The sequence below is a fragment of the Eleutherodactylus coqui genome, chromosome 6, assembly GCF_035609145.1.
Source record: "Eleutherodactylus coqui strain aEleCoq1 chromosome 6, aEleCoq1.hap1, whole genome shotgun sequence".
Classification (NCBI taxonomy): domain Eukaryota; kingdom Metazoa; phylum Chordata; class Amphibia; order Anura; family Eleutherodactylidae; genus Eleutherodactylus; species Eleutherodactylus coqui.
The window spans coordinates 40,609,945-40,633,756 of NC_089842.1; the positions used below are offsets into that span (position 1 = coordinate 40,609,945).

General features: G+C 45.3%; 1 protein-coding gene across 2 annotated transcripts in view; it reads left to right on the top strand.

Moving 5' to 3' along the window:
* The first annotated feature begins 1,657 nt into the window (after positions 1-1,657).
* HEPACAM (hepatic and glial cell adhesion molecule) overlaps positions 1,658-23,812 on the top strand; it is a 44,837-nt gene continuing 22,682 nt past the window's right edge. Inside the window, exons 1-4 of one of the 2 annotated variants that reach the window (XM_066606660.1) lie at positions 1,658-1,742; positions 14,319-14,660; positions 20,030-20,311; positions 23,449-23,542. In XM_066606660.1, the coding sequence (XP_066462757.1) occupies positions 1,658-1,742; positions 14,319-14,660; positions 20,030-20,311; positions 23,449-23,542 (803 nt within the window). Of the gene's footprint in view, positions 1,743-13,528; positions 13,660-14,318; positions 14,661-20,029; positions 20,312-23,448; positions 23,543-23,812 lie in introns of those variants that run through there. The other variant, XM_066606661.1, reaches the window with a different exon arrangement.

Sequence of the window (23,812 nt, forward strand, 5' to 3'; positions counted from 1 at the left end):
TCTGCATTGAAGCTAATCTAGCGCAAATCTGCAGTGGGTATTCAAATTCAGCGGTGGATTTCCGTCCGAGTTCACTATGGACTTGACCAGTGCCGATCCTGAAGGCGCGGAGTTTAAATGCACGAGAAGGGAAAGAAAAAACCCTGTTCATGTGCTACTATGCTCCATAGCGGTGAATGTGGTTGCATATACAGCTATGTGAAGCTGCCCTAATACGCGGAATATAACGCCTGTGTGAGAGCGGCCTCATGAGGTGTCTGACCATCTCAATTATTGGTTTCCAATGTATTGATTCAGATGAGCGATTTTTAGCCGCACTGGGAATAATAGGACATCGGCGACCGAAAATGGCAACCGATTTTACACGGTGCGTAAAAACATAGGCCTTGCCTATCTTTTGCTGAGATGCGCTGGAAGCTCCCATAGGCTTCTATGGGAGCTGAAAAACAATGGAGGGGAAAAGAAGACAGCCGGCTCTATTCAACCATTTAAAGTCATTCTGAGGATTTCTGCCAATCGATAGATTTTCATACTGCAGCATATTTTTTCGACGATATGCTATAGCCGCCCATGTTAACGGATAAAAAAAAATGGTAATTTAGACTTGATCGCGGCTATTCTTCATTCACGCAATTTTTTAGCCTAAAAGTGCATCCGCTGATGTGAAAGAGGCCGTAAGTTGGCTTCACAGGGGCTTAGGTATATTGATGTACACATTTGTGCTGCGTATTTGCATGGCGGGCGTTGCGTTTTAGCACAAACACGTATTTTACTGTATTTTTGCTCGTGCATGCCCTGTGTATTTGCACACGCCAAAAAAAACACACAAGCAAGCTCCCAATGATTTCAATGGGCAATTAGGTTTAATTACCTTAAGAATGGGTTCACACAGAGCGGACAAGCCGCGCGGAAACTGACTTGCGGTGCCGAAGTCAAATCCACGACATGACAATTTTGGCGCCGTTTCCGCTGCAGGCTCTCTTCTCTCTATGGGAAGAGATTTCCGTAGTGGAACAAAGCTGCAAAGCCGCCTCAAACGCGGCTCGAATGTGGCCATTCCGCGAGATTTCCATCTCGTGGGAACTCAGCATAAAATGCGCTATCTTCATGAGCAATACTCAGAAAAATAGGACATGTTCCGTTTTTTGTGCGTACACAAAAACCGCACACGTGAGTTCTGTTCACTGCGTATTGTGTAATACGCAGCGCAAATGCGTTTATGCGTATAAGCCCTTAGGGGAAGATCTTTTTAACTTCCTGCAACAAGGCCAACGTACCGTGAAATAATCTGTAAGTCCCGTGTGACGGCCGCGTCCGCCCACCAGCGAGGTCCGCTCCACAACATCTGCACCCTCTTCCCCATCTAATAGGGATTCCCCTTTAGGAAACGATTGTCACCGTCCCCTGACATCTATTTTTGGGGGTCGTTGTTCACTTTGCTTTATCCAGGGGGTCTTGATGTTGATGGTATTTAAAGGGCAATGTTATTTTAAAAAGGACTTGGCATAAAAGTAGTTGTTGGGAAGTGAGAACAAAAGACAGAGCTGCCTCTATTCAGGAGACGCTGGCACAAGCCACCGAGCAGCACTACAAGACGTGCCCAGCGTGGAGAAAACATGCAAATCACTGCTGGGGCACCAAGCTTAAATAAACCAAGATGAAGACAGAGCGAGCGGGCGACCTGCGGGCTCTTAGCTGCCCAAGTCTCCTTCACCTGCTGTGGCTGCTGGCTGTCTATACAGGTGAGAGGCTGCTGGATTGTAAGCTCTTGGGGCCAGGCTATTCCCTCCTTTCATTCGTTTTAAGGGATATTTATGTTTGCAGTTTTTCTTCGTATCCTGTGTAAAAAAAAAAAAAAGGGGCATCGACACGCAGCGGTTTTTGGTGTCGACGACTCCCCCCGATGACCGTCAGTAAGTGACAGGAGTCACGGCTAGAAAGCAAAGGGTTTTCTTATATAAATTGGGGCAGATTTAGCAAAACTAGAGCAAAACTAAAACATGGAGGAGTTACTATAACAACTAATCAGATCCCAACGATCAATCTTCAGAGGCCTTTTGTAAAAAGGAAAGACATAATGTGATGGGTTGTTACGGGAAACTGGTTGCTATGGGCAACGGCTTTACTTCTCACTCGCACAAGTTTTGATAAATCTTCCACTTTAATTCTATATTATTTTTTAAGATCTCTGCTTGCTGTCAGCTGACATCCGGAGGTTACATAAACAAGCCGGATGTAGTTCTGCCCACTTGTTACAATGTATCGGTGGATATAAGGGCCCATTCACACTGGCGGGTTTCCAATCTGTATGCTGTCCGTGTTTTTAACTGATTGAACTCGGTTAGCACACGGACGCTTTAAAATAAATTGCGCTATTTTTATTGGTGTTTCTTTAGCGGACCGATGATCCGCACAAATAAAATCAGAGCATGTCCTATTCTGGTGCACGTTGACCAAAAGTCCCACATGAAAGGCCATGGGAGTGTTAGAAAAACGCAGAAAACACGGATGTTACATGCGTTTGCGCTGCGTTCTTTTTTAATGCATGCTGCAAGGAGACAGTAATTTGCACGGGCGTATTTGCGCAATGGGTAATACGTATTTGCACAAGGGGTAATACGTATTTGCACACGCACGAGTCTTACTGTATTTTTTTGTGCGCGCAAAAATACACATAACCTTGCTCCCATTGATTGCAATAGGCAATTGAGATAAGTTCAATATGTGCAACTTTCGTAAAAATATTGCATGCTGCGTATTTTTTTGCACGAACGAAATGCGGACGCAAAAAAAGCTTATGGATACAAACCCATTGAAACCAATGGATTCTCTTCACTGCAAAATTCTGCGTAAATACGCTTGTGTGAATCCAGCCTTAAAAATGCACATATGCAACAAAACTGCAGGAGCGCGCAGGGAAATGACGTTTTACTGACCAAAATCGCATATGCCTGTGTGAATGAGCCATTAGGGCTTATTCTGAAGACTGTATGCGCAAAAGCATTCGGCGCAGCGCAATGTGTTTGAACATAAACGAGGAAGGATGAGGTACATTTGCGCAAGTCTGCACATTTTACAGTACTTTCTGCGCATGCAGGGCCCGTTCACATACGCGTGCGACGGGTTAAAAGGCTATTTAACCTAGTGAGGTCCAGATGTGTTCTGTTTCTCACGTTTTGCGCAATGCTTCACACTTACGCTTGTGTATTTGCGTACCTCCCATAAATTTCTGGTGCGCAAATATGCAGGAAAATAGAGCATGACGCAAACATACGCATGTCTATGAACCTATTGAAATCAATGGGTTCTATACTTTGTATTTTGCGTGTGCAGATTTGGCGCATGCAGATACGTGCACAAACACGCTAGGGCTACACGGCAACATGTGTTCTATCTGACATTACATTTAATGATTGCGAAATGTGTCACACTGCAACGGGCGGTACAACAGGGTACTAGAGCCTCCATGCCCCCCGTATCACATCTTTTATGCAAGCTAGAGGCGGTACAACATAGTACTAGAGCCTCCATGCCCGCCTGTATCACATCATGTATCCAAGCTAGAGGTGGTACAGCAGAGTACTAGAGCCTCCATGCCCACATGTATCACATCTTGTATCCAAGCTAGAGGCGGTACAACAGGGTACTAGAGCCTCCCTTCAAGGGGTCAGTTTTCCCCAATAAATTCTCACTTTGCTCTGATGTTGTAAACCTGAAATCCCCGTGAGTTGTGCCTGCAGTTACAGCGTCTGCCCAACACGGAGGTTGACATGGAGACTTCCACTGCTTTTGCTCCGACCTCAGTGTATTTGCAGCACTGACAGCATGCACCCGCACAGCTGATCGGTCGGGGCCCCGAGTGTCGGACCCCAGCCGATCAACTATTGACCTATCCTGTGGCTGTCACTGTTATGGATGTAAGAGCGGTGAACTGTGGGCCTCCATCACTTAACTCCTTACACTGATAGGGTTTGTTCACGTGGCGGAATGTTGGGGTAGATGTTGACTTGGAATGTCTGCAGATTCCGTTGCAAATCTGCGACCAATTACTTTCAAGGAAAATCCACATCGTAGTCTATACAGTACAGATTTTTTTCAGGCATGCGCGGAAGCAGAAGACGCGGCATGTCATTCCTTGATGTGGATTCCTGGGAATCCTGCATGCAGATTTGCCTATTGGCTCCACGAGTTTACATATGCATAGCTGAAATCTGTGGCTTAGGGCCCCTGCACACTAGCGTTTTTCACATGCGTTTTTTTTTCACGCAATAACGCTGTGTTTTTTTTTTACGTACATGTCAATAGGACTCCCTAATGTTGCAAACGCATCGCACAAAAGTCGCAAAAAGCACAAACTTGCAATTTTTGTGCGATGCGTTTTTAACATTAAAAAGTCCCATTGACATTCAGGCTAAAAAAACGCAGCGATATCGCGTGAAAAAAGAATGCACGAGAAAAACGCTACTGTGCAGGGGCTTCAACAGACGAACGTATGTGCAAATACACTTGCTGCAAAGGAGCGTTTTTGCGCATGAACAAGGGTTGTCCGTAGGGTAACACCCTTCCTCTTGATTTTTTTTAACCTGCCATAGACTTCTAAGGCAGCTTTTTGCGTAATATGCAGAATAATGGGGCAGGTCCTATCTTTTCTCGCTTGCAAGACTTGCGCGCGAGAAACACGCTAATGAGAATGAACCCATTGAAATCAACAGCTGCGCTTCGTCATGTTTTGCAGGCAGGAGTTCCACACGCACAAAAACGTACAGAAACACATCCGTCTGTATGAGCTCCTAGCTGGAGTTCTGTTTCAATTTCTAGAGGCGAAATATACACGAAAAACCTGCGTCGGATTCCACCCTTATGTTTGCACTGTGAAACACGGTCTATTAATCCCTTGGGGCTCATTCACACAGGCGTATTGTCACCGCATATTACGCACGTGTATTTCTCATGTGTAACACGTGTTGAATGGAAGCAATGAAAGTCAATGGACTTTCCTTCTTTCATGCACAGCGGCGTGCGGACACAATACGTATCGATACAGAGGAGAAACAAACCACAGCATGCTCTACTTCTCCATGTATCAGTCGCATCCTTTGAATGGGCTATGTATGAAATGCTGTCCATATGCAGACATTGTGAGAGGGCAGCGTTTTGATACACATTTGAAAAAAATTAATAAAAAATCACACTGCGCATATCCCTGACGTCAGATTTCGTGCACAGCGCCAATCGCACTACAGATATACGGCCCCAGGGCCCTACAAATAGAAAGAAAACTCTATCCGTGTTTTCAAATTAGGTATAATAAAACTAACCAGGGGCCAAAAAAAAGGGGGGGGGGATCATTAAAAAGCAGGGAAGAGTAAAGAGACAAGGAAACCGTCACAACTTTTTTGACAGAGGAAGGAGAGAGGATTTGGAAGGGGTACGGGATGAGTCTATAAAATATATGTGTCAGATTGTACACATGTGCGCGCTATCATCCGCATGTACTGGACTGGTGAGAGAAAAAACAAAAATAATAAAAATGGGAATTACACTCCCCGACGACCCCCGCACGGAGAGCATCAAACGCGAGGAACCTATGCCATAATTGGCCCCATAGATACCCATTCTCTGGCTCCAGTGTCCTGTATAACTTTTAGTAGTTTTTTAGTGGAAGGCAGGGAGGAAAAACACCGCCATTGTTTTTTTTAACACCGCCATATCGCATAGACGACATGATAAAGTTTTTCTGCGGGTTGGTACTATTACAACAATACCAAAATTATATATTTTTTTTTTTAGGTGTTCCACTTTATTTTTTAAAAAAACATGTTCTGTGCTGATTTTTTCTTGCATCGATTCATTCAAAGTCCCATCTTTTTTTACATTTCCATGGATGGAGCTCTATGAGGGCATGATGAGCTTTAGCTTTTACTGGTACCATTTAGGGGAATATGTGTATTTTTTGATAATTTTTATTGGGTTTTTGAGAAGCAAAATGAATTAAAGAAAACAAAACATTTTGTCTCAAAAAGTGTGTTAAATTTATTGTTACAGGCATGACAATACCAAGTGGGGGGTTATTATTTTTTAATTTTTTTTTATTAAATAGGGGAAAGTGGGCAAAAAAGTTGCTTTTCTATTTTTTGTTATGTCCCTGTATGGGACTTGTACCTGTGATCGTATGATCGCTATGATAATATATTGCAGTACTTCTGTATTGCAATGTATCATCGCTATTCATAGCGATCATGGGCCATGGCAGACCTGGACACCATTGTCTGGTATCTGGTTGTCATGGCAACCCATTGGCCAAAAGGGATTACATCACATTGTGCTGATAACGCCAAAGAGGGAGCGTGCTTGTAAGGGGTTAATAGCACTGATCCCCGCTGTTGCAGCAGGAGGCCAGTTGTTAGTCAAGGCCGGCTCCCTCTGCAGATGAGCCAATGCCATTCATAGGACGTATGCTTATGTCAATTTGCTGGAACCCCTTCCCAGCCAGGATATAAACTTATGTCCTGTGGCGGGAAGGGGTTAACGGTGTTAAGCATTGATCAAGTGATCTTAATGTACTGGCTAGAACATATCTATAAGAGCTGGCGAGCAGATGCCTCAACGCTGTCACCATTTCCTATCTTATTTAAGGACATCAAGAATTGCGTTCCCGGATGTTATCCTGCAAGAGGAGGAGATGTCAGTCAGAACGGGCCATTATCTTGGTCCTCTGCACTGACTCAATGATGGACATTGCAATGACAAAAAGATTGCATTCATAGGTAGAGATTGAGGTGCAGCCTTAAAAGTGGATGTTTAGCGCCTACTGACTGAGTGCAGAAAGGTGTATGTGAGTCAGAGAGACCTGCTATGAGACGAAGAGTCAACCACCAAGGTGCATACCATGGGTTGAGACGGGCAAAAAAAGAAAGAATGACTAAAGCCTGAGAAGTGCTACACTAGACATTGCTGTGAGAAAGTGTGAAATGGTTAGAAGATCTGGCCACCCTCCAAAGCCAGGAAGAAAGAGAGAGTCCAGGGGCTGGTGAGTCTGTGAGAGAGACTGTTATTTAGGGAGCTAATGACTATGAATTGCTCACAAAAAAATCTAAAAGCCCTCAGAATATTTTGCATACTACTAAGGACTGGTTGCCCAACGGTGGGATCAAAGGCCCAACCTAAACTCAGATTCAGGCCTTCTTCCTATGACCATATTTGCGCATGTTTTTGTGCACATATACACACGCAAAACACAGATAAATAGATCCTATTGATTTCAATGGGTTCGTTCTTGCATTTCGTGTGTGCGGAAAAAAGTAGGACCTCCTCCATCTTTCTGCATTTTGAGCAGCAAGGGCCCCCATAGAAATCTATGGAAGGTGCGCAAATACGCAAAGGTATGCGTGAAACACTGCGCAAAGCTGCAAAAAAGCCCAAATCTAGAGCTCATTAGGCTAGTAGCCTTTTAATCTACGGAAAGGGTCTGTCGCTCACATGTGTGAACCGGCCCTGCGTGCAGAAAATGTACAGTACTATGTGCAGACACATGTGCAAGTGTACAGCATGCAACCTCGTTCATGCGCATATATATTGGGCTGCAGCGAGTGTTTTTGTGCAAGTGGTCATCTGGATAAGCCCGTAGACGATGCTGGAGTTGGAGGAAGCGCGGGGCACGTCTACAGGTGGTCATACCGTACTAGTGGTAAACTGTAGAAAATCCCAGTCTGTAGTAGCTTCCTCCTGCAAGTGGGCAGAGCAACAGAGGCGCAGATAAAGACTTATTGATCAAGTTATATTGTGTACTGTGTTAAAGGGGTTAACCCACAATCTAACGTTATCCTCTGTCCACGGAATGGGGAATAACTATGAGCAGCGGGGGTCTCACTGCAGCTCCATTCATTTCAATGGGGCTCTTTGTACTCGGCTGTCTCCGGCAGTCTCATTGAAAGTGACCTCCACTTCATTCAATCTTCTCCTCACCGTGGGGGGTGCTGTGACCCCGCAGTAAGTAGGAGGGGGGAACCCCATCGATCATAATGTTATCCCCTATCCTGAGATAACCCCTTTAAAGTGGTATTCTTAAAGAGGTGGCATCCCAACAGAGGTGTAACTTGAAGCTCCTGGGCCCCAATGCAGAACCTGTAACAGGGCCCCCAACTATAATGCTTTATTCATAGTACTGGGCTCCCTATATGGAGAAGAGAGGCCTTATGGGGCCCCCTAAGGCTCCTGGGCCCGGGGGCAACCGCATCCCCTGAAACCTCTATAGTTACGCCCCTGCATCCCAAGCTCAAAACACAAACTGCAATGACCAGCCGTTAATGTGGAAGTGTGGATGGCGTACACAATCTATGTACAAAGCTGTAGATGAGGGTTGTGAGGACCCTTGGAGATGCAAGGACACTGACATGTAAAAGGTGGGTGCAACCCCATGAATGCAGCCTAGGCAGGACACGCTGTGGTAGCCTCCCGTAGAGCCGTCATGAGTACAACCTGACCTTCCGGAGAATTTGTAGCCTAGCATGTGTCATACGTATTTATGCAATCCCATTGACTTCAATGAGCTACTTCAGTCTGTAATATGGACCAAAATAAGTCATGCTGCATTTTTCCACACATGTGACAAACGCAGGTCTGGATGCCCCAATGCAAATCAATGGGGATTCAGCACTGCGTATTATGCATGTAAACAATATGCATGTAATACGCAGTGTATATTCCCCCGTGTGAATGAGCCCTAACTGTTATATTTTTAAGTGTAATAACCCACCCAATGCTAGAAAAGCTACTGAGCGTATTGTACTCCCAAAGCGGCTGTAACTACACTCATTGTAACAAAAAAAATCCCACCCCTAGAAGAAGTTGTCATTTTGCTGCAAATCTTGTCCTGCAGTTCCATCTCCAGCAGATCTGTAAATGATGAGAGTTGTGGTGATTAGATGAACGGTCTTGTCACCGGAGGCCCTAAAAGTGGTTCCACCCTTGGCCTATAAAAGGCTCTCGGAGGCTCCTTGTGTGTAGTGACCTCTTCTTTCACTTGTGTAGAGCTTGTTGACCACTAGACGCCTCTACGATGCAGAGAAGAGATTTCACCCCGTTACCAGAGTCTGAGAGGAGCACATTATTGGGATGGGAGAAGCTGGATGGTCGTATCCATGAATTGTCCCCCACCAGCCGTTCTGACCAGACTGCTAGGTGACCGGGCTCAGGACCCCCAACAGACCACCAGTAGAGAGCATAGTCTTATCATCCAACGAGCTGCTCCAACTCTTTCCAGGCGCTTGGCTGAAGGACATTTGGTCTCTTGTCTTTGGTACCCACAAACCGTCGCTTCAGTTTGCAGTGGTGCTGTGAACGACAAAATCGACGCCACGGAGTCGAACTGGATTGCCTTCAGTCAACAAATCCAGGTTTAGTTTGGGCTCTGACGACGGCCGTGTTCGTGTCTGGAGACCTCGGGATGAGCGCCTCAATCCTGCTTTTCCTGGGGAGCGGCACACTGCCCCCTGCTGGTGTGATGGTCTGGTGGGGCCATCACATATGAGTCGGTCACCCCCAGTAGTGGTACAAGGGACAATGACAGCTCAGCGATATGTTCAGGACATCCTGCAGCCACATGTGTTCCTCTCATGGCGGCTTCCAAGAGGTATTTTCTATCAAGATATTGCCCAGCTGCACACACATCGGTGTCACAAGAGCCCCCACAACATTGTCACACTTTCCTAGCTGCCTGGTTGCCAGATTTATCACCAATTGAACAAGTACCAACCATCTGTTACGCCAACATCTTGTATCCAAGCTAGAGGTGGTAAACTAGATCCTCCATGCCTGCCTGTATCACATCCTGTATCCAAGCCACTATCTTCTCGCGGTAATTTTCAAACTCGCGCACTCTGGCGTGGAGTTTGAACTGCCAGCCAAAGGGAAGGGATTTCCCTCATTCAGGCACAACTATGTTCCTTGCCAGTGAGCGTAGTTGCGCCTACAGCAGTGGGAATAAGCCCTTAATGTTATGGGGACACTCTGGCTGTCACACAACCACGGGGATCAGCGCTGTACAGTATTTACATACAGGACTTTTTTAATCGTCTTCTTTAGAAAACAAAAACAAACTCTCTGTAATGGAAGTTTGCATCAGGTTGGGTCATTTCAGAACTCTTCCTCCTGGGGAGACAACTGTCCGGTCCCGCTGTCCCTGAGCCACCAGAATAGCATGCTTCATACTCGCAGTCACAGGGTCCGTCCTGTCCGGTATTGAGCAGAGCCTCTGATGCGGGGCGGACATCCCCGGGATTACACAACAAGCTGTATTCATCCTCAGGGGAGCAGCAGGCGAGCAGGTGGGGGCACTGGCACTGATCCCAGGCAGGCGGGTGGGTGGGGGCACTGGCACTGATCCTGCTGTCCCAGCAACACAAACCTACCTCCCTATGTGTTCCAGCCACTTGATATATGACCTTGTTCTGTGTGTTCCTTCCCAATGTATTGTCCTTCTTAGATGTCATGATTTCTTGCCAAATGTCCTGAACTGAGGGAACCCAGCACCGCTGGCAACCAGGAAAATGTAAGTTGTCTGTACTGGGTGAGGGGCTCTCAGGGGCTCTCCAGGCCCTTTCGTCTTTAGTGAGGACCCTTTCCTCAATCTGTATATGGTGCTTTCCTGATAATCTTCTGCAGATTATTGCACATAGGGAGAAAACTGTCAATCAGCAGCTGGAGGGTGAGTGAGCCAGCATATCATGAATACATCACTGCTGCAAGGAGTAAGATGTAATCTAAAACCACTGCACAGTAAGGCCGGGCTTACGCAGGCGCATGCGTATTTTCGTGCGCACAAGTGCCGCATTTTTGTGGGACCAGTGTTGCTTTTTTGGCGTTTTTTACTGTACTTTTTTCGCACACAACACTTGTACATTTGCGCACGCCAAAAAAAGTACCAACACTCCCAGCTATTTAAATGGCTAAATAGTCTAATGAGTTCAAGATATGTTCTTTTTCTTGTGCAATTACGCAGTGTTTCACGCATTTCCTAGCATATTGCATGCATATTTGCGCATCCCCGTTGACTTCTATCGGGACTTTTAGTGTACAGATGTGCAGGAAAATAGAGCTTGCTGCGTTCTTTTGAGCAACCGAAATGGGCAGAAAATATACGCGAATGTAAATGAAACCATTGAAATCAATGGGTTCTATTCACTGCGTACAGCGCATGCAAATGTTTTGCGCATATTTGCGCGCAAATAATCCAGGCAAAATACTATACTGCTGGATGGAAATTGAAAAGTCCCCCCATTATAGTCAATGGGGGGCTATGTGCGCTGTTCGGTTCCATTATAAAACTGAACTGTTTACCCAGGGAGCGCCATTTTCCTGCTCCCTGAGTTGGATTGCTCATAGAGTATTATGCAATACCATAGTATTGCATTATACTACACTCTGACAGGCAGTCAATCAGCAATGGCCGGCCTAGGGGCCTTCAGAAGGCCCTGGCTCACATGGTAACCGTACAGAACCTCGTAATCTCATTGCGCATTTAAAGGGTTAACAGCCATGATCAGCACTCGCACTGTTGTCAGTGGATGTCAGCTGTCAAAGAGAGCCGACGACACCCACCGTGTATGTGGCGGGTTCAGCTCCCAAATCCACTTCATACAAACCTCAATAATGGAGAGCATACATGTACACCAAAAGTGTCAAGGGGTTAAATACACAGTGCAGCAGATAGTATAAAATATGGTTTAGATACACTGGCTCAGCAGACAGTATCACACATGATAGGGGATGACTTGCTGATTGTAGGGGTCCACCTGCTAGGGACCCCCACGATCCAGAAATACCTTTCCCGGCACGTCCCTAAATTTTACACTGATGGCATATACACCACCACTCCTTTCATTTCCAAAAAATAGTATCTCAACAGCACTCAATATCCCCAGATGAAATAATTCAATCGGGGTAGGAGAAAGAATGCTAATAACTCACAAATATGCAAAGCCGACCTCCAAGTCCTGGAACATGGACTTACCGCCTTGTTTCATGCACTAGCGGCTTGATAAAGACCATAAGTGGTCGAAACGTTGCCTGTTTTGCGATGAAACAATAAAGAAGTTCTTTTACATAAAGATGATGTAAAGCACCTTTCATGCTGCCACTTCTTTAAAAATTTTTAATTGAATTACTCCTTTCACTTCAATGGGAATTGCCAGAGATAGCTGAGCTCAAGCGGTCTGGAATCTCCGGTGGTCGCACTAAAGTGAAAGCAGTGGTGGTCCGTGTACATGGCCACTGCTGTGAAAATTAACGGATGCATGGGGGAAGATATCTCTGTATCGGTGGAGGTCCCAGCAATGAGATCCCCACCAATCAGCTGTTACTGTATCCTCTAGTCTATGGACAGAAGGTAACTTGCTGAAATAAGAATATTCCTTTAACCCTTTGCAATCCAATTTTGGATTCAGGGTTTCCTAGGGGGTTTTCTCTTTCTGCCATTATACTTTGGCGCCATCTGCTGGCTAGAGCCAGTACTGCAGTATGGGACATGCTGGAGAGGCCCCCGACAACAGAGCGGCTAGTAATATACAGTAAAAATACCCTGCTGGACATCCTCTGACATCGGAGCTGTACAGCCTTCAATCAGAATGTCTGAAGACGTCAGACAGGGGATTAGAAAGGGTTAAATACAGGTATCAACAGACAGTATCACATTTGATAAGCTTAGTTACAGCAGACAGTTGTTCAGCAGGCAATATCACACCTGACAGGTTTAGATACAGCAGTACAACAGGCAATATCACACATAATAGGCTTAAATCCACAGCTCAGCAGACAATTACACGTGTGCTTAGAACACGGCTCAGCTTATTTTATAATGAAGCTCTGAATTTCAGAATTGTAAGGGGCTTCCATAAAGGGTTAAAATGTTAACATTGTAATAGACTGGAAGATGTGCAAAGAAGTGTGCCAAAATTTGCACTAAAGTTTGGTGCACTATAACTATGCTTGATATGCTTGATAAGCACTCATTAATTGGCTGAGGTGGTTCTATGAAAGAATAATTCCTGCTGCGCCACAGGAAGAGGATAGGGTGTTGGGTAGTAAGCTGGAGGTGCTGCTGGAGCACTGATGAAGAGAGGTTGTAGCGGTTTCAGGCACTAGGTTGGAGCCTCAGGTGTAATAGCTACAGCTCTAGAGACTAGTCAGGGAAGAGCCAGGAGTCAGCAATGGGAGGTCTCAGTTTGCAGTACGGATGGAGCAGGCGGGTAGCTTAGTCAGAAGGGAAGCCAGGGGTCAGCAACGGGAGGTCTCAGTTTGCAGTACAGATGGAGGAGGCAGGTAGCGTAGTCAAAAGGGAAGCCAGGGGTCGATATCATAAGGTCTCAGTAGAATCGCAGAGGAGCAGGCAGAAGTGGAGCTTATCAAGGCTTGGAGCACAATAATCACGAAAGGAAGGAGGGACCAGGGCCAGGTTTATATAGCAAGCCTAATCGGGGACAGGGTGGAGCCAGAACAGACACTGCATAGCAGGATGTGGGAACAAGGCTAAAGTATGCAGGGGAACTTGTTCATAGGCTTGGATGGCTGAGCGGAGAGGTCCCGGGTTCGAGTCCTGACACTGATGCCTGTGAGTCGCAAAGATGTAAGGAGCAGCAACCATGACAGAAGTTGCAGGAACTGGTAAGAGAGCACTGTGGCCACTGAACCGAGGGAGCAGAGACTGCTGAAAGCTGCAAAGAGAGAGTTTGTGCTACAGCCTCAACATGTTGGAAGTAGCTGCTGCAAGGAGCCAAGTAAACTGGTAGCGTTGTCCTCCACAACTCCCATGTGCCAAACTGTAATTGAGGCCAGCCTCAATTCCAAAATTAGGTAATCCACAGGCCTGTTGGAGAATCCACAAATTGCACAAGGAGATTGTACTGATGAGCAAAATGGCATTGTCTCAGTCTCTTACACAGAGGGCGGTGCATGAGCAGGCGGTTAGAGACAAATTTTTAATTTAGTTTTAATCCAATGACCCCATTGATACAAATAAGGGTAACCCTTTAAAGATGAACTGCATGTTACGTTACATGAACTGTATTTCTGTTCTATGGAATTGCACTTTGTATAGAATTAATGATATTGTTCTCCAGGTACTGCTGCTGTTTCACGTTATGCACAAAGTATTATAGCTGCCATAGATAGCAGCAAGTTACTCCATTGCCTAGGGATGCAGAACCTTGTTAACTTTTATTCATATTATTTACTTTGGTTACTCCAACTGCTGCATCGTATCCCGAATCCTACAACATAATGATACCACCACCTGCGACATAATCTTCTGGTGTCTTCTGCAGATCTAGTTGAAGTTGTGAACATCACCAGTAACATCCAGCACATCCACGGGACCTTCGGAAAATCCGCTCTGCTCTCCGTGCAGTACAGCAGCTCCAGCAGCGACAAGCCGGTCATCAAATGGCAAGTGAGGAGAGAGAAACCCATCACAGTAGTGCAGTCTGTCGGCACCAATATCATTGGGAATTTACGCCCAGATTACAAGGATCGGATACAGATCTTTGAAAATGGCTCACTCCTGATCAGCAACCTGCTTTTGTCCGACGAGGGAACGTATGAGGTGGAGGTCTCCATAACCGATGACACCTTCACTGGAGAAAAATCCATCAATCTCACTGTGGACGGTAGGCAATTGAAGTGAAGAAAAATATGCAGGCCTGTCTGTGCTCCTTTTTGCGTGCATAAGTATGAAGTATAAAAAACGCTAGAGCAGCCGAAAAAAGCGTGCATAAGCGATTTTCAGTCACACAAATATGCAGCATATTACGCCTGTGTGAATGAGCCCTAATAGTGACCCCATAGTGGCTGCAGTAATAGCAGAGACCCCTATAGTGGCAACAATAGTAATAGTGACCACCACAGTGCGCCCTGTAGTAATAATATCCTCTATGTTGGCCCCAGTAGTAATAATGACCCCCATAGTGGCTGCAGTAATAGCAGAGACCCCTACAGTTGCCCCAGTAGTAATAGTGACCCCCATAGTGGCCCCAGTAGTAATATTGACCCCCATAGTAGCCCCAGTAGTAATAGTGACCCCCATAGTAGTCCCAGTAGTAATAGTGACCCCCATAGTGGCCCTAGTAGTAATAACGACCCCCATAGTGGCCTCAGTAGTAATAGTGACCCCCATAGTGGCTCCAGTAGTAACAGAACCCCCACAGTTGCCCAATAGTAAAAGTGACCCTCATAGTAGCCCCAGTATTAGTGGTGTCCCCTATATTGGCCTCAGTAGTAATAGTGACCCCCATAGTAGTCCCAGTAGTAATAGCAACTCCCCTTTAGACCTATGGCTGGGGAGCTTTCCTACAGGCTTTCCATTCACCCAGTCTGTAGCCCCGTTTCACTGCTGAGTCTGTGATCGCTGACCTCTTACCTCGGCGCCTGTGCTACAGGGCAACACACGCAGATGCCTGGGGGAGAAGTCAGCAGTCACAGACTCTGAACTGCTGCTGGACTGGAACTGCAGGCAGGGTGAGTAGAATTCCTGTTTTGTTGAACGGTCAGCGGGCCACAGAAAATGAAGCAGCGGGCCGCATTCGGCCCGCAGGCCTTGTGTTTGACTTGTGTGATCTACACTATCATCTACTGTGAATCTATATATATAAAGACGAAAGCCCTCACTCACTCACTGACTGACTGACTCGCCACTAATTCTCCAACTTCCCAATGTCATAGAAACATGAAATATGGCACAAGCATAGATTATGTCCAAAATAGGAAAAGTAAAGTGGTCTCAACTCGATTATTCAATTCTAGCGCAAAAGAATTTGCCTCCAAATTTTATGTACGTTATCTAATTCTCCAACTTCCCGATATCGTAGAAACATGAAATTTAGCACGAGCATTGATTATGTCATAAATAGGAAAAGTTAATGGGTCCCAACTCGATTATTCAATTCTAAGTGCAAAAAAATTAGCGTCCAAATTTTACGTACGTAATCTAATTCTCTCACTTCGTGATGTCATAGAAACATGAAATTTGGCACGAACATAGATTATGTCTAAAATAGGAAAAGTTAATGGGTCCCAACTCGTTTATTCAATTCTAAGCGCAAAATAATTAGTGTCCAAATTTTATGTACGTAATCTAATTCTCTCACTTCCTGATGTCATTTTATATGAAGGAAACGTCGCATGGTTACCTCCACGTGGTATTTCCTGGGTAACGCAGAGAACTATGCAAAATGGTGAACATATGTTTTTCCTCAGTATCTCTAAAGTAACCACGACTTCATAAGATTTTCCGTGTGAACACCAGATAAACAGCAGTACCAAATTAACTCGGGCGAAGCCGGGTATATCAGCTAGTCTATATATATATATATATAAAGACTATAGTCCCACCAAAAATGTTAGTCCCATACATCAAACGATATAACAAACCAAAAAATAAATGTCCAAAACAGGACTGCAGGAATTTATCATTAAAAATAGTTTATTGAGAACTACAAATATAATAAAAGCATGTAAAACACAGAACATAAAGGAAATGCAGCATCAGTACAAGGGAAGTACACACATATAGGAAGCTCCCAAAGAAAATCATGCTTCTATAAACCTAACATAGGCGTAACCAATCTCAATGGCATGCATATAGTAAAGTGTTCCCACGTGACCGAGGAACTGGAAATCCCTGCGCCCCGATGCCAGCGTTTCACCCCTAGCTTCCCCCTGGGTGAAATGTTTATAATAAATTTCTGCAGTTCTGTCTTGGACATTTATTTTTGGGTTTGTACTATCTAGAGTGCCTACCAAGTCTGTGTCCCTATAACGTTACCAGTCAGTGCCCCGCTAATATTACTATCCACATATGGTCCCCCCACAGCATTACCACAGTCAGTGCCTCTACTGCATTACCAGCCATAGTCAGTGCTGCATAACATTACTAGTTGAGGTCACTTCTCCCATATCACTACTACCAGTCAGTGTCCTGATGACCTTACCTTCCACAGTCCATGCCAACATGGCATTACCAGCCACAGTCAGTCATTCCATAACATTGCCAGCTTCAATCATTGCCTCTTTCACATTTTGAATAGGCACCCATGAGCGTCACCAGGCTGACTCGCATATTAACCCGCATTTACACACTCACTTGCTAGTTGCAACTGGGATTCTAAGGCGCAACTCCCATCAGACAGCACATGGACACACGTCTGTGTGTTTTCCGATATCCGTGGGCAGTGCAAATTGCATGTCCGATTTTGATCCGTGTTATAGACAATAGGACATGCTGTGATTTTTATTTTTTTACAAAGACCATCAGTCCAAATTCGCACACGAATAGCCTCGTAAACTATAACGTGTCCGTGTGCTGTTCATGAAATACACGGATGGCAGGCAGGCGGTATATGTGCCTGTGTGAATGGGACCTTGAGCTACAACTACATGGCCAATTTGGCTGTGACACACATAGCACACACGGCTGCCAGCTTGAATTTTTCATTTTCCTTGACAGCTTATCCAAAAATCACAGGCAGCATTTCTTACAAGTCATACGTGTCGATACATCAGATAATCATATGAGCTCATTACCGTCTTTCGCTGGGACCTATAACACGCAGATGATTGCAATCATAATAACCTGCTCAAGTACCACCAGCCTCAGATTATTCACAGACACATCTAATATTTTTCACCGACAGTGGAAAAAAGTCCCCTATTTTCTGGATGGTTGGCAGCCATGGTAGCATGGCCGAAAATCACAATGGCGCGCTGCCTGCATTCCATGGAATGTAACTGAAATGTGATTGTGTTACAATTGCAAATTATTGTCACACAACCGTTGTAACCTGCAAGTCTTGACAACTTGTGAGCCGCAACATAACCACAGGCGCTTACACTACAGGCAATACTGACAATGCAACACTGGGCTCACACAGGGCGGATTTGCTGCAGAAATTCCATGCGGAATTTCACCGCGGCAAATCCGCTTGCGGCCGCTAATCCTGGGATTAGCCAGCCAAGTGGACGAGATTTCTCAGAAATCTCGTCCACACGGGACGGCAAATTTGAAGCGGCTAAGCCGGCAGAAGCCACTGCTGCGGCGTGGATTTCCCGACCGCAGCATGTCCATTTTTTTTTTCCGCTGTGGCTGCGCTCTCCTCTATGGGAGCGCCCGCCGCAGCGGAAGAGCGGCTTTAAAGCCGCCGTGGGTTTTGCAGCGGCGGTTCTCCCGGCAGAAATGTTGCGGTTTTTCGCTGCGGCAAAACCGCGACATTTCCTTCGGGAATCCGCCCTGTGTAACCGTTGGCTGTGCCGTGGGTGTGTCACGCTGAAAGACGCTATGAAGCACTTGCCTTAGGTTGGGTTTCCACTGGGCAGAATTTCCGTGCGGACTTTCTGCACAGAAATTCCGCCTGCAATTTTAATCCCGAGCTAAAGCAACAAAGGGGACAAGCTTTTCAAAAATCTCGTCCACACACTGTGGAGAAGCCAGTGTGTCTTAGCCGCACTGAAACTGACATGCCGCACGGAAATAAAATCCGCGGCATGTAAATTTTAGCGCTGTCTCCGCTGCAGCCATCTTTCCTTTCTATGGGTAGAGATGGCCGCAGTGGACTACAGGCGGCAAAGCCACATCAAAACCCGGGCCAAACGACCTGAGTTTTGAAGCTGCATTTCAGTCGTGGAAATCTTGCGGGATTTCCGTGCGGTCCCACTGCGGTCATTCCGCAAGATTTCTGCGGGATTTATGCTCAGTGGTAACCCAGCCTTAAAGTGACAACTAGACCTAAGGTTGTCACCGCTCCTCTTAATAGCCGCACTGAATTGTAATATGCCGTTGCTTATGGTTGTAGTAGTCTGTGTTGAAGGGTGAGTCAATAATTATCCGCACTCTGGCTGTATAATTTATTTTGACATCATTCTAATTGCCAAAGGCAAAAATAGACAAGGACAACATCCCCCCAAAAAATATATTGTAAAATAAAATGGTGGTAGCAATATAAGCGTGACCAATAGAGATGAGCGAGTATACTCGCTAAGGCACATTACTCGAGCAAGTAGTGCTTTAGCCGAGTATATCCCCGCTCGGCTCTAAAGATTCGGGGGCCAGCGGGGGGGGCGGGGAGGAACGAACGGAGGGTAGATCTCTCTCTCCCCCCCCCCCCCCCCCGCTCCTCGCCGCAACTCACCTGGCACCCCCGCCGGTCTCCGAATCTTTAGAGACGAGCGGGGAGATACTCGGCTAAGGCACTACTCGCTCGAGTAGTTAGCCTTAGCGAGTATACTCGCTCATCTCTAGTGACCAACAGTCATGAGTCACTATCATGGGTGTAATTGTGCATATACACACTTAAACATTGGCCTCAATGACCAACTTCCAAATGCCTATGTAGAGATTAGTAGGTCAGCACCACTAGAACCCTATTAAAAGTCTAACCCCGACAACAACCAGGGCTATAGTGAGAATGTATTTTGACAAATACATTTTTTTTTTTAAGAATCTCCCTGCTTTTCAATACACTTTTTCCATCTGTCAACACGTTTTCATACTCCCTCATGAAAAAATGTTTTAGGCTGAGCTGCGAGCCACAAATGCATCGCTGTCTTCACCTCTTTATCAGACTTGAATCTGCATCCTCTTAGGGCTTCTTTCAGGGGACCAAACAGGTGATAATCCGATGGGGCCAGATCAGGTCTATAGGGAGGATGATTTAACACCTCAAAACAATTTTTGGAGAGTGTTGACCGTATGGCAGCGGTGTGCAGAGATGCATTGCTGTGCAACATCACAACTTGAATGGATAGCAGTCCTCTGCACTTTGTTTGAATTTTAGGCTTCGGCTCTTTAGTGAGCATCTCATTACAACGAGCACTATTGATTGTTATTGCCCAATGCCACCTATAATGGAAAGCGTTGATAAGACAGTGAGGCCAACAGAAGTTTTAATATAACTGGAGTGCGGATCGTTTTTGACTCACCCTCATATAATAAACCACACAGTGGTCCTGTAATTCTGTTATTTTATCTATTCTATAATCTGACTAGTTCCTGTATCTAAGCCTCGGGTGTCGGTTCCTGCATCCACTGTCCTGGAGCTGACAGAGAATTTCACCTTGAGCTGCGTCCATGATAACGGGACTAAACCGCTCTACACTTGGACGAAAGCTGGGAAGACGCTGACCAATGACTCCAGGATCCTCCTGTCCCCTGACCATCGGGTGTTGACCATCACCAGAGTCATAATGTCTGATGATGAAATCTATACTTGTCTGGTGGAGAACCCCATCAGCATCGGACGTAGCTCTCCGATAAAAATAACGGTCTACAGTAAGTAACAAGAAGTAATATTAAACACTTAGAAGGCATTAGTGCGTATAAGAAAAATCGTGTAATTATTGTATGGCCACTAGAGATGAGCGAGTATACTCGCTAAGGCACATTTCTCGAGCGAGTAGTGCCTTAGCCGAGTATCTCCCCGCTTGTCTCTAAAGATTCGGGAGCCAGCGCGGGTGACAGGTGAGTTGCGGCGGGGAGCGGGGAGAGAGAGGGAGAGATCCCCCCTCCGTTCCTCCCCGCTCTCCCCAACCGCTCCCCACCTGCCACTGGCCCCACCCGCCCCCGAATTTTTAGAGACGAGCAGGGAGATACTCAGCTAAGGCACTACTCGCTCGAGTAATGTGCCTTAGCGAGTATACTCGCTCATCTCTAATGGCACCTTTAAACGCCACTTTACAGTCAGTATTATACTCCAGAGCTACACTCACAATTCTGCTGGTTATTTTAAGCAGTCAGCAAGCTTGTTGTCGGACTCCTCCCTAGGGGTATGTTCACATGGCGGAATCTGACGTGGATTCTTCACAACAGATTCTGCCTCTAAAAAAACATGGCACCAATCCATGGCTAAGAAGCAATCTCTACCGTAGAGTCACACGCGGATATAGACCCCTGATTGGGCAATATCCATATGCAGAATTTCTGATGCAATTCCGTTTGGATCCACGTTATGAGATTAATGCACAGAAAAATACATGGCAAAAACACTGCGTTCTTTAGAGGCGGACCCCATGCAGAAAAACCTGTGTTGGATTCCACTGTCTGAAAAAGGCCTTGCGGTTTAGCTTTTTGATCCGTCTGCTCCTTTTGAGGCACACCAGGATGCCCTTTGTTCCATGGTAACGAAGTTAGCATGTTACAGGAGATATCATGGTTTCTTTTGCTCTTCCAATACACATTCCCTAGACTGACTGACAGGGACATCCAGATACTGAGATGAGACAAAGAAAATTGATAACTGAGATTATGAGTCCTCTAAGACAGTGTTCCCCAGCTGCAGTCCTCAGGGACCACCAACAGGTCATGTTTTCAGGATATCCTATAGTAAGGACACCTGTATCAATGTCTGAGGACTGACGATAATTACATCACCTGTGCAATACTGAGGAAATCCTGAAAACATGACCTGTTGGGGGTCCCTGAGGACTGAAGTTAGGGAACACTGATCTAAGAGGTCTAGCCATACACCAGTTATTTTTTCAGAACTGGGAGGATACTTTGAACACAACACATCCACTCTTGTTGTTGTGTGTTCCCCAGAACGCATTGAATCGTACATCCGTTGGACAAATAAATCTTTACATACAGTGTGTTGATGTAGAATCATAGAACGGTAGAGTTGAAAGGGACCCCCAGGGTCATCGGGTCCAACCTCCTGCTCAGTGCAGGATTCACTAAATGTCTGTCCAGGCTTTGTTTGAACACTTACATTGAAGCAGAACTCAGCACCTCCCGTGGTAACCTGTTCCACTCATTGATCACCCTCACTGTCAGAAAGCTTTTTCTAATATCTAATTTGTGTCTCCTCCCTTTCAGTTTCATCCCATTGCTTCTAGTCTTTCCTTGCGTAATTGAGAATAAGGCTGATCCCTCTGCTCTTCAGATATTTGTAGACAGCTATTAAGTCTCCTCTCAGCCTAAGCATTCCCAGATCCTTTAACCGTCCCTCATAGGACATGAGTTGCAGACCGCTCACCATCTTGGTAACCCTTCTCTGAACGTGCTCCAGTTTGTCCATGTCTTTTTTAAATGTCTAATTTTTTAGATGTTTAAATTTTGGTAAATTCATGCTATGAAAAATGGCAGCCATAGTTTCCCTCCTGGAGCACCTTTTAGGGAAATATGGCAAAATATTAAATTAGATCTGCAAATCTACTTAGATGGCCTCTCTGTGATGTCACCAGGGGGGAAGGTCATAGGTGTAGCTTAAAAAGACTTTAAAACTGAAGGGGCGTCCCCTCCCCAGTTATCACACCAAGGAGTTGCATTTGATGACTGTCCATCTTTCTGCGTGCTTCTCGCAAGCAGGACTATTCAAATCAAACGTCTAGGCTGGTATTTTCTATTATTTTATTCCTTCTTATGTCAATAATTGTTTTGCGTGTATACTGTATATTCCTTACCCTTAGTACATTATCCTTTTTTGTCTATTTTTTAAATCTAAGCACTACTAACCCCCTTTAGAATAAAGCATAAAACTTTATTAGTTGTCCTAGTAGCTCTAAAAAGTCATGTGTAACCCTGAAAGTGTATTAATTGGGTTTCGACTGGTGGAAACCTGGAAGGCCTGAATTCACACAGAGAGCAAAATCGAGGTGGCTGGCCTATCTATCAGAAACGGTCAGTGGTAGAAGCAAAGTGTTTTGGGGCGTGCAAGGCCATATTGGGTGTGATTTCGGCTCCATCTCTACAAGTGCAGCATCCGCGGAGCTGGGAATAAGTCGATTTTGCGGTCTGCCCCTGAGTGACATACGTCACAGATTGGTGAACGCAGCCCCGACAAAAGGCAGTATCAATAATAATAATAAAACACATCCCATACAGTATGCAAACACTATAATGACCAAAAGTATTGATAGTATTCATTATACTGTTTGCATTCTATATGGGATCTCTATTAATATTACTATTGACACTACCTCTGTTTTGATCAGTAGCTTTTCTTGATACATTGGTATAGGATTTCTTTGGTTCCACTATGTGCTAAAATAGTATTTGAATCTAACTAGTAATCTTTATTCCTTGCACTGTATAGGGTTTTCTAAGGTCTTATAAAGATAGGTCAGAAGTTCAGAGGTCAGGGTTGCCCTTGTCAGGGCGACTGTACTATGTGGGTAGTGGTATATTAGGGATCACTACGGCTTTTCTCTCTTCTTTTATTTATCAATTAATAAAGGTTTGATATATATAATTAAGGATAAATATTCTGTGATTTACTAGGATTTTTATGACTAAGTAATTTACATTATTTGGATGCAACCCCTGGTTAACAAGCTTACTAGAAATTAGGTCGAATTAAAGTATTTCTATGGAAATCGCTCTAAGATTCATATGTCTTCTATTTTCCATTGCCATAACATCTGCAGGTTTCCCTATGAGATGATAATAACATGACATCTTCTGTCACACAGGAAGAAGTTCTTTGTATATCGTGCTGTCCACCGGGGGAATATTCGTGCTTGTTACATTGGTCACAGTCTGCGCTTGTTGGAAGCCATCCAGAAAGTACGGTGACAAACATCCATTCAACCTCACAGATTAAAGGTGGTCTCTACCATATATAAATAGGAGCAAAATAGCTCAGTGTTTAGTGCGACAAAAATCACGTGGCATAAAGAGGCGCGGATCACCTATAAAGTACATGCAGTCCTTTCTAGAATGGGAATAATGTGGCGCCATATCTAAGAATGTACAACAAAACCTGCGCCATTTCCATAGATCATACACTGATTTATCTGCTTGTGTGTTGAGCCCATTGCACGACCAATTGGCCGC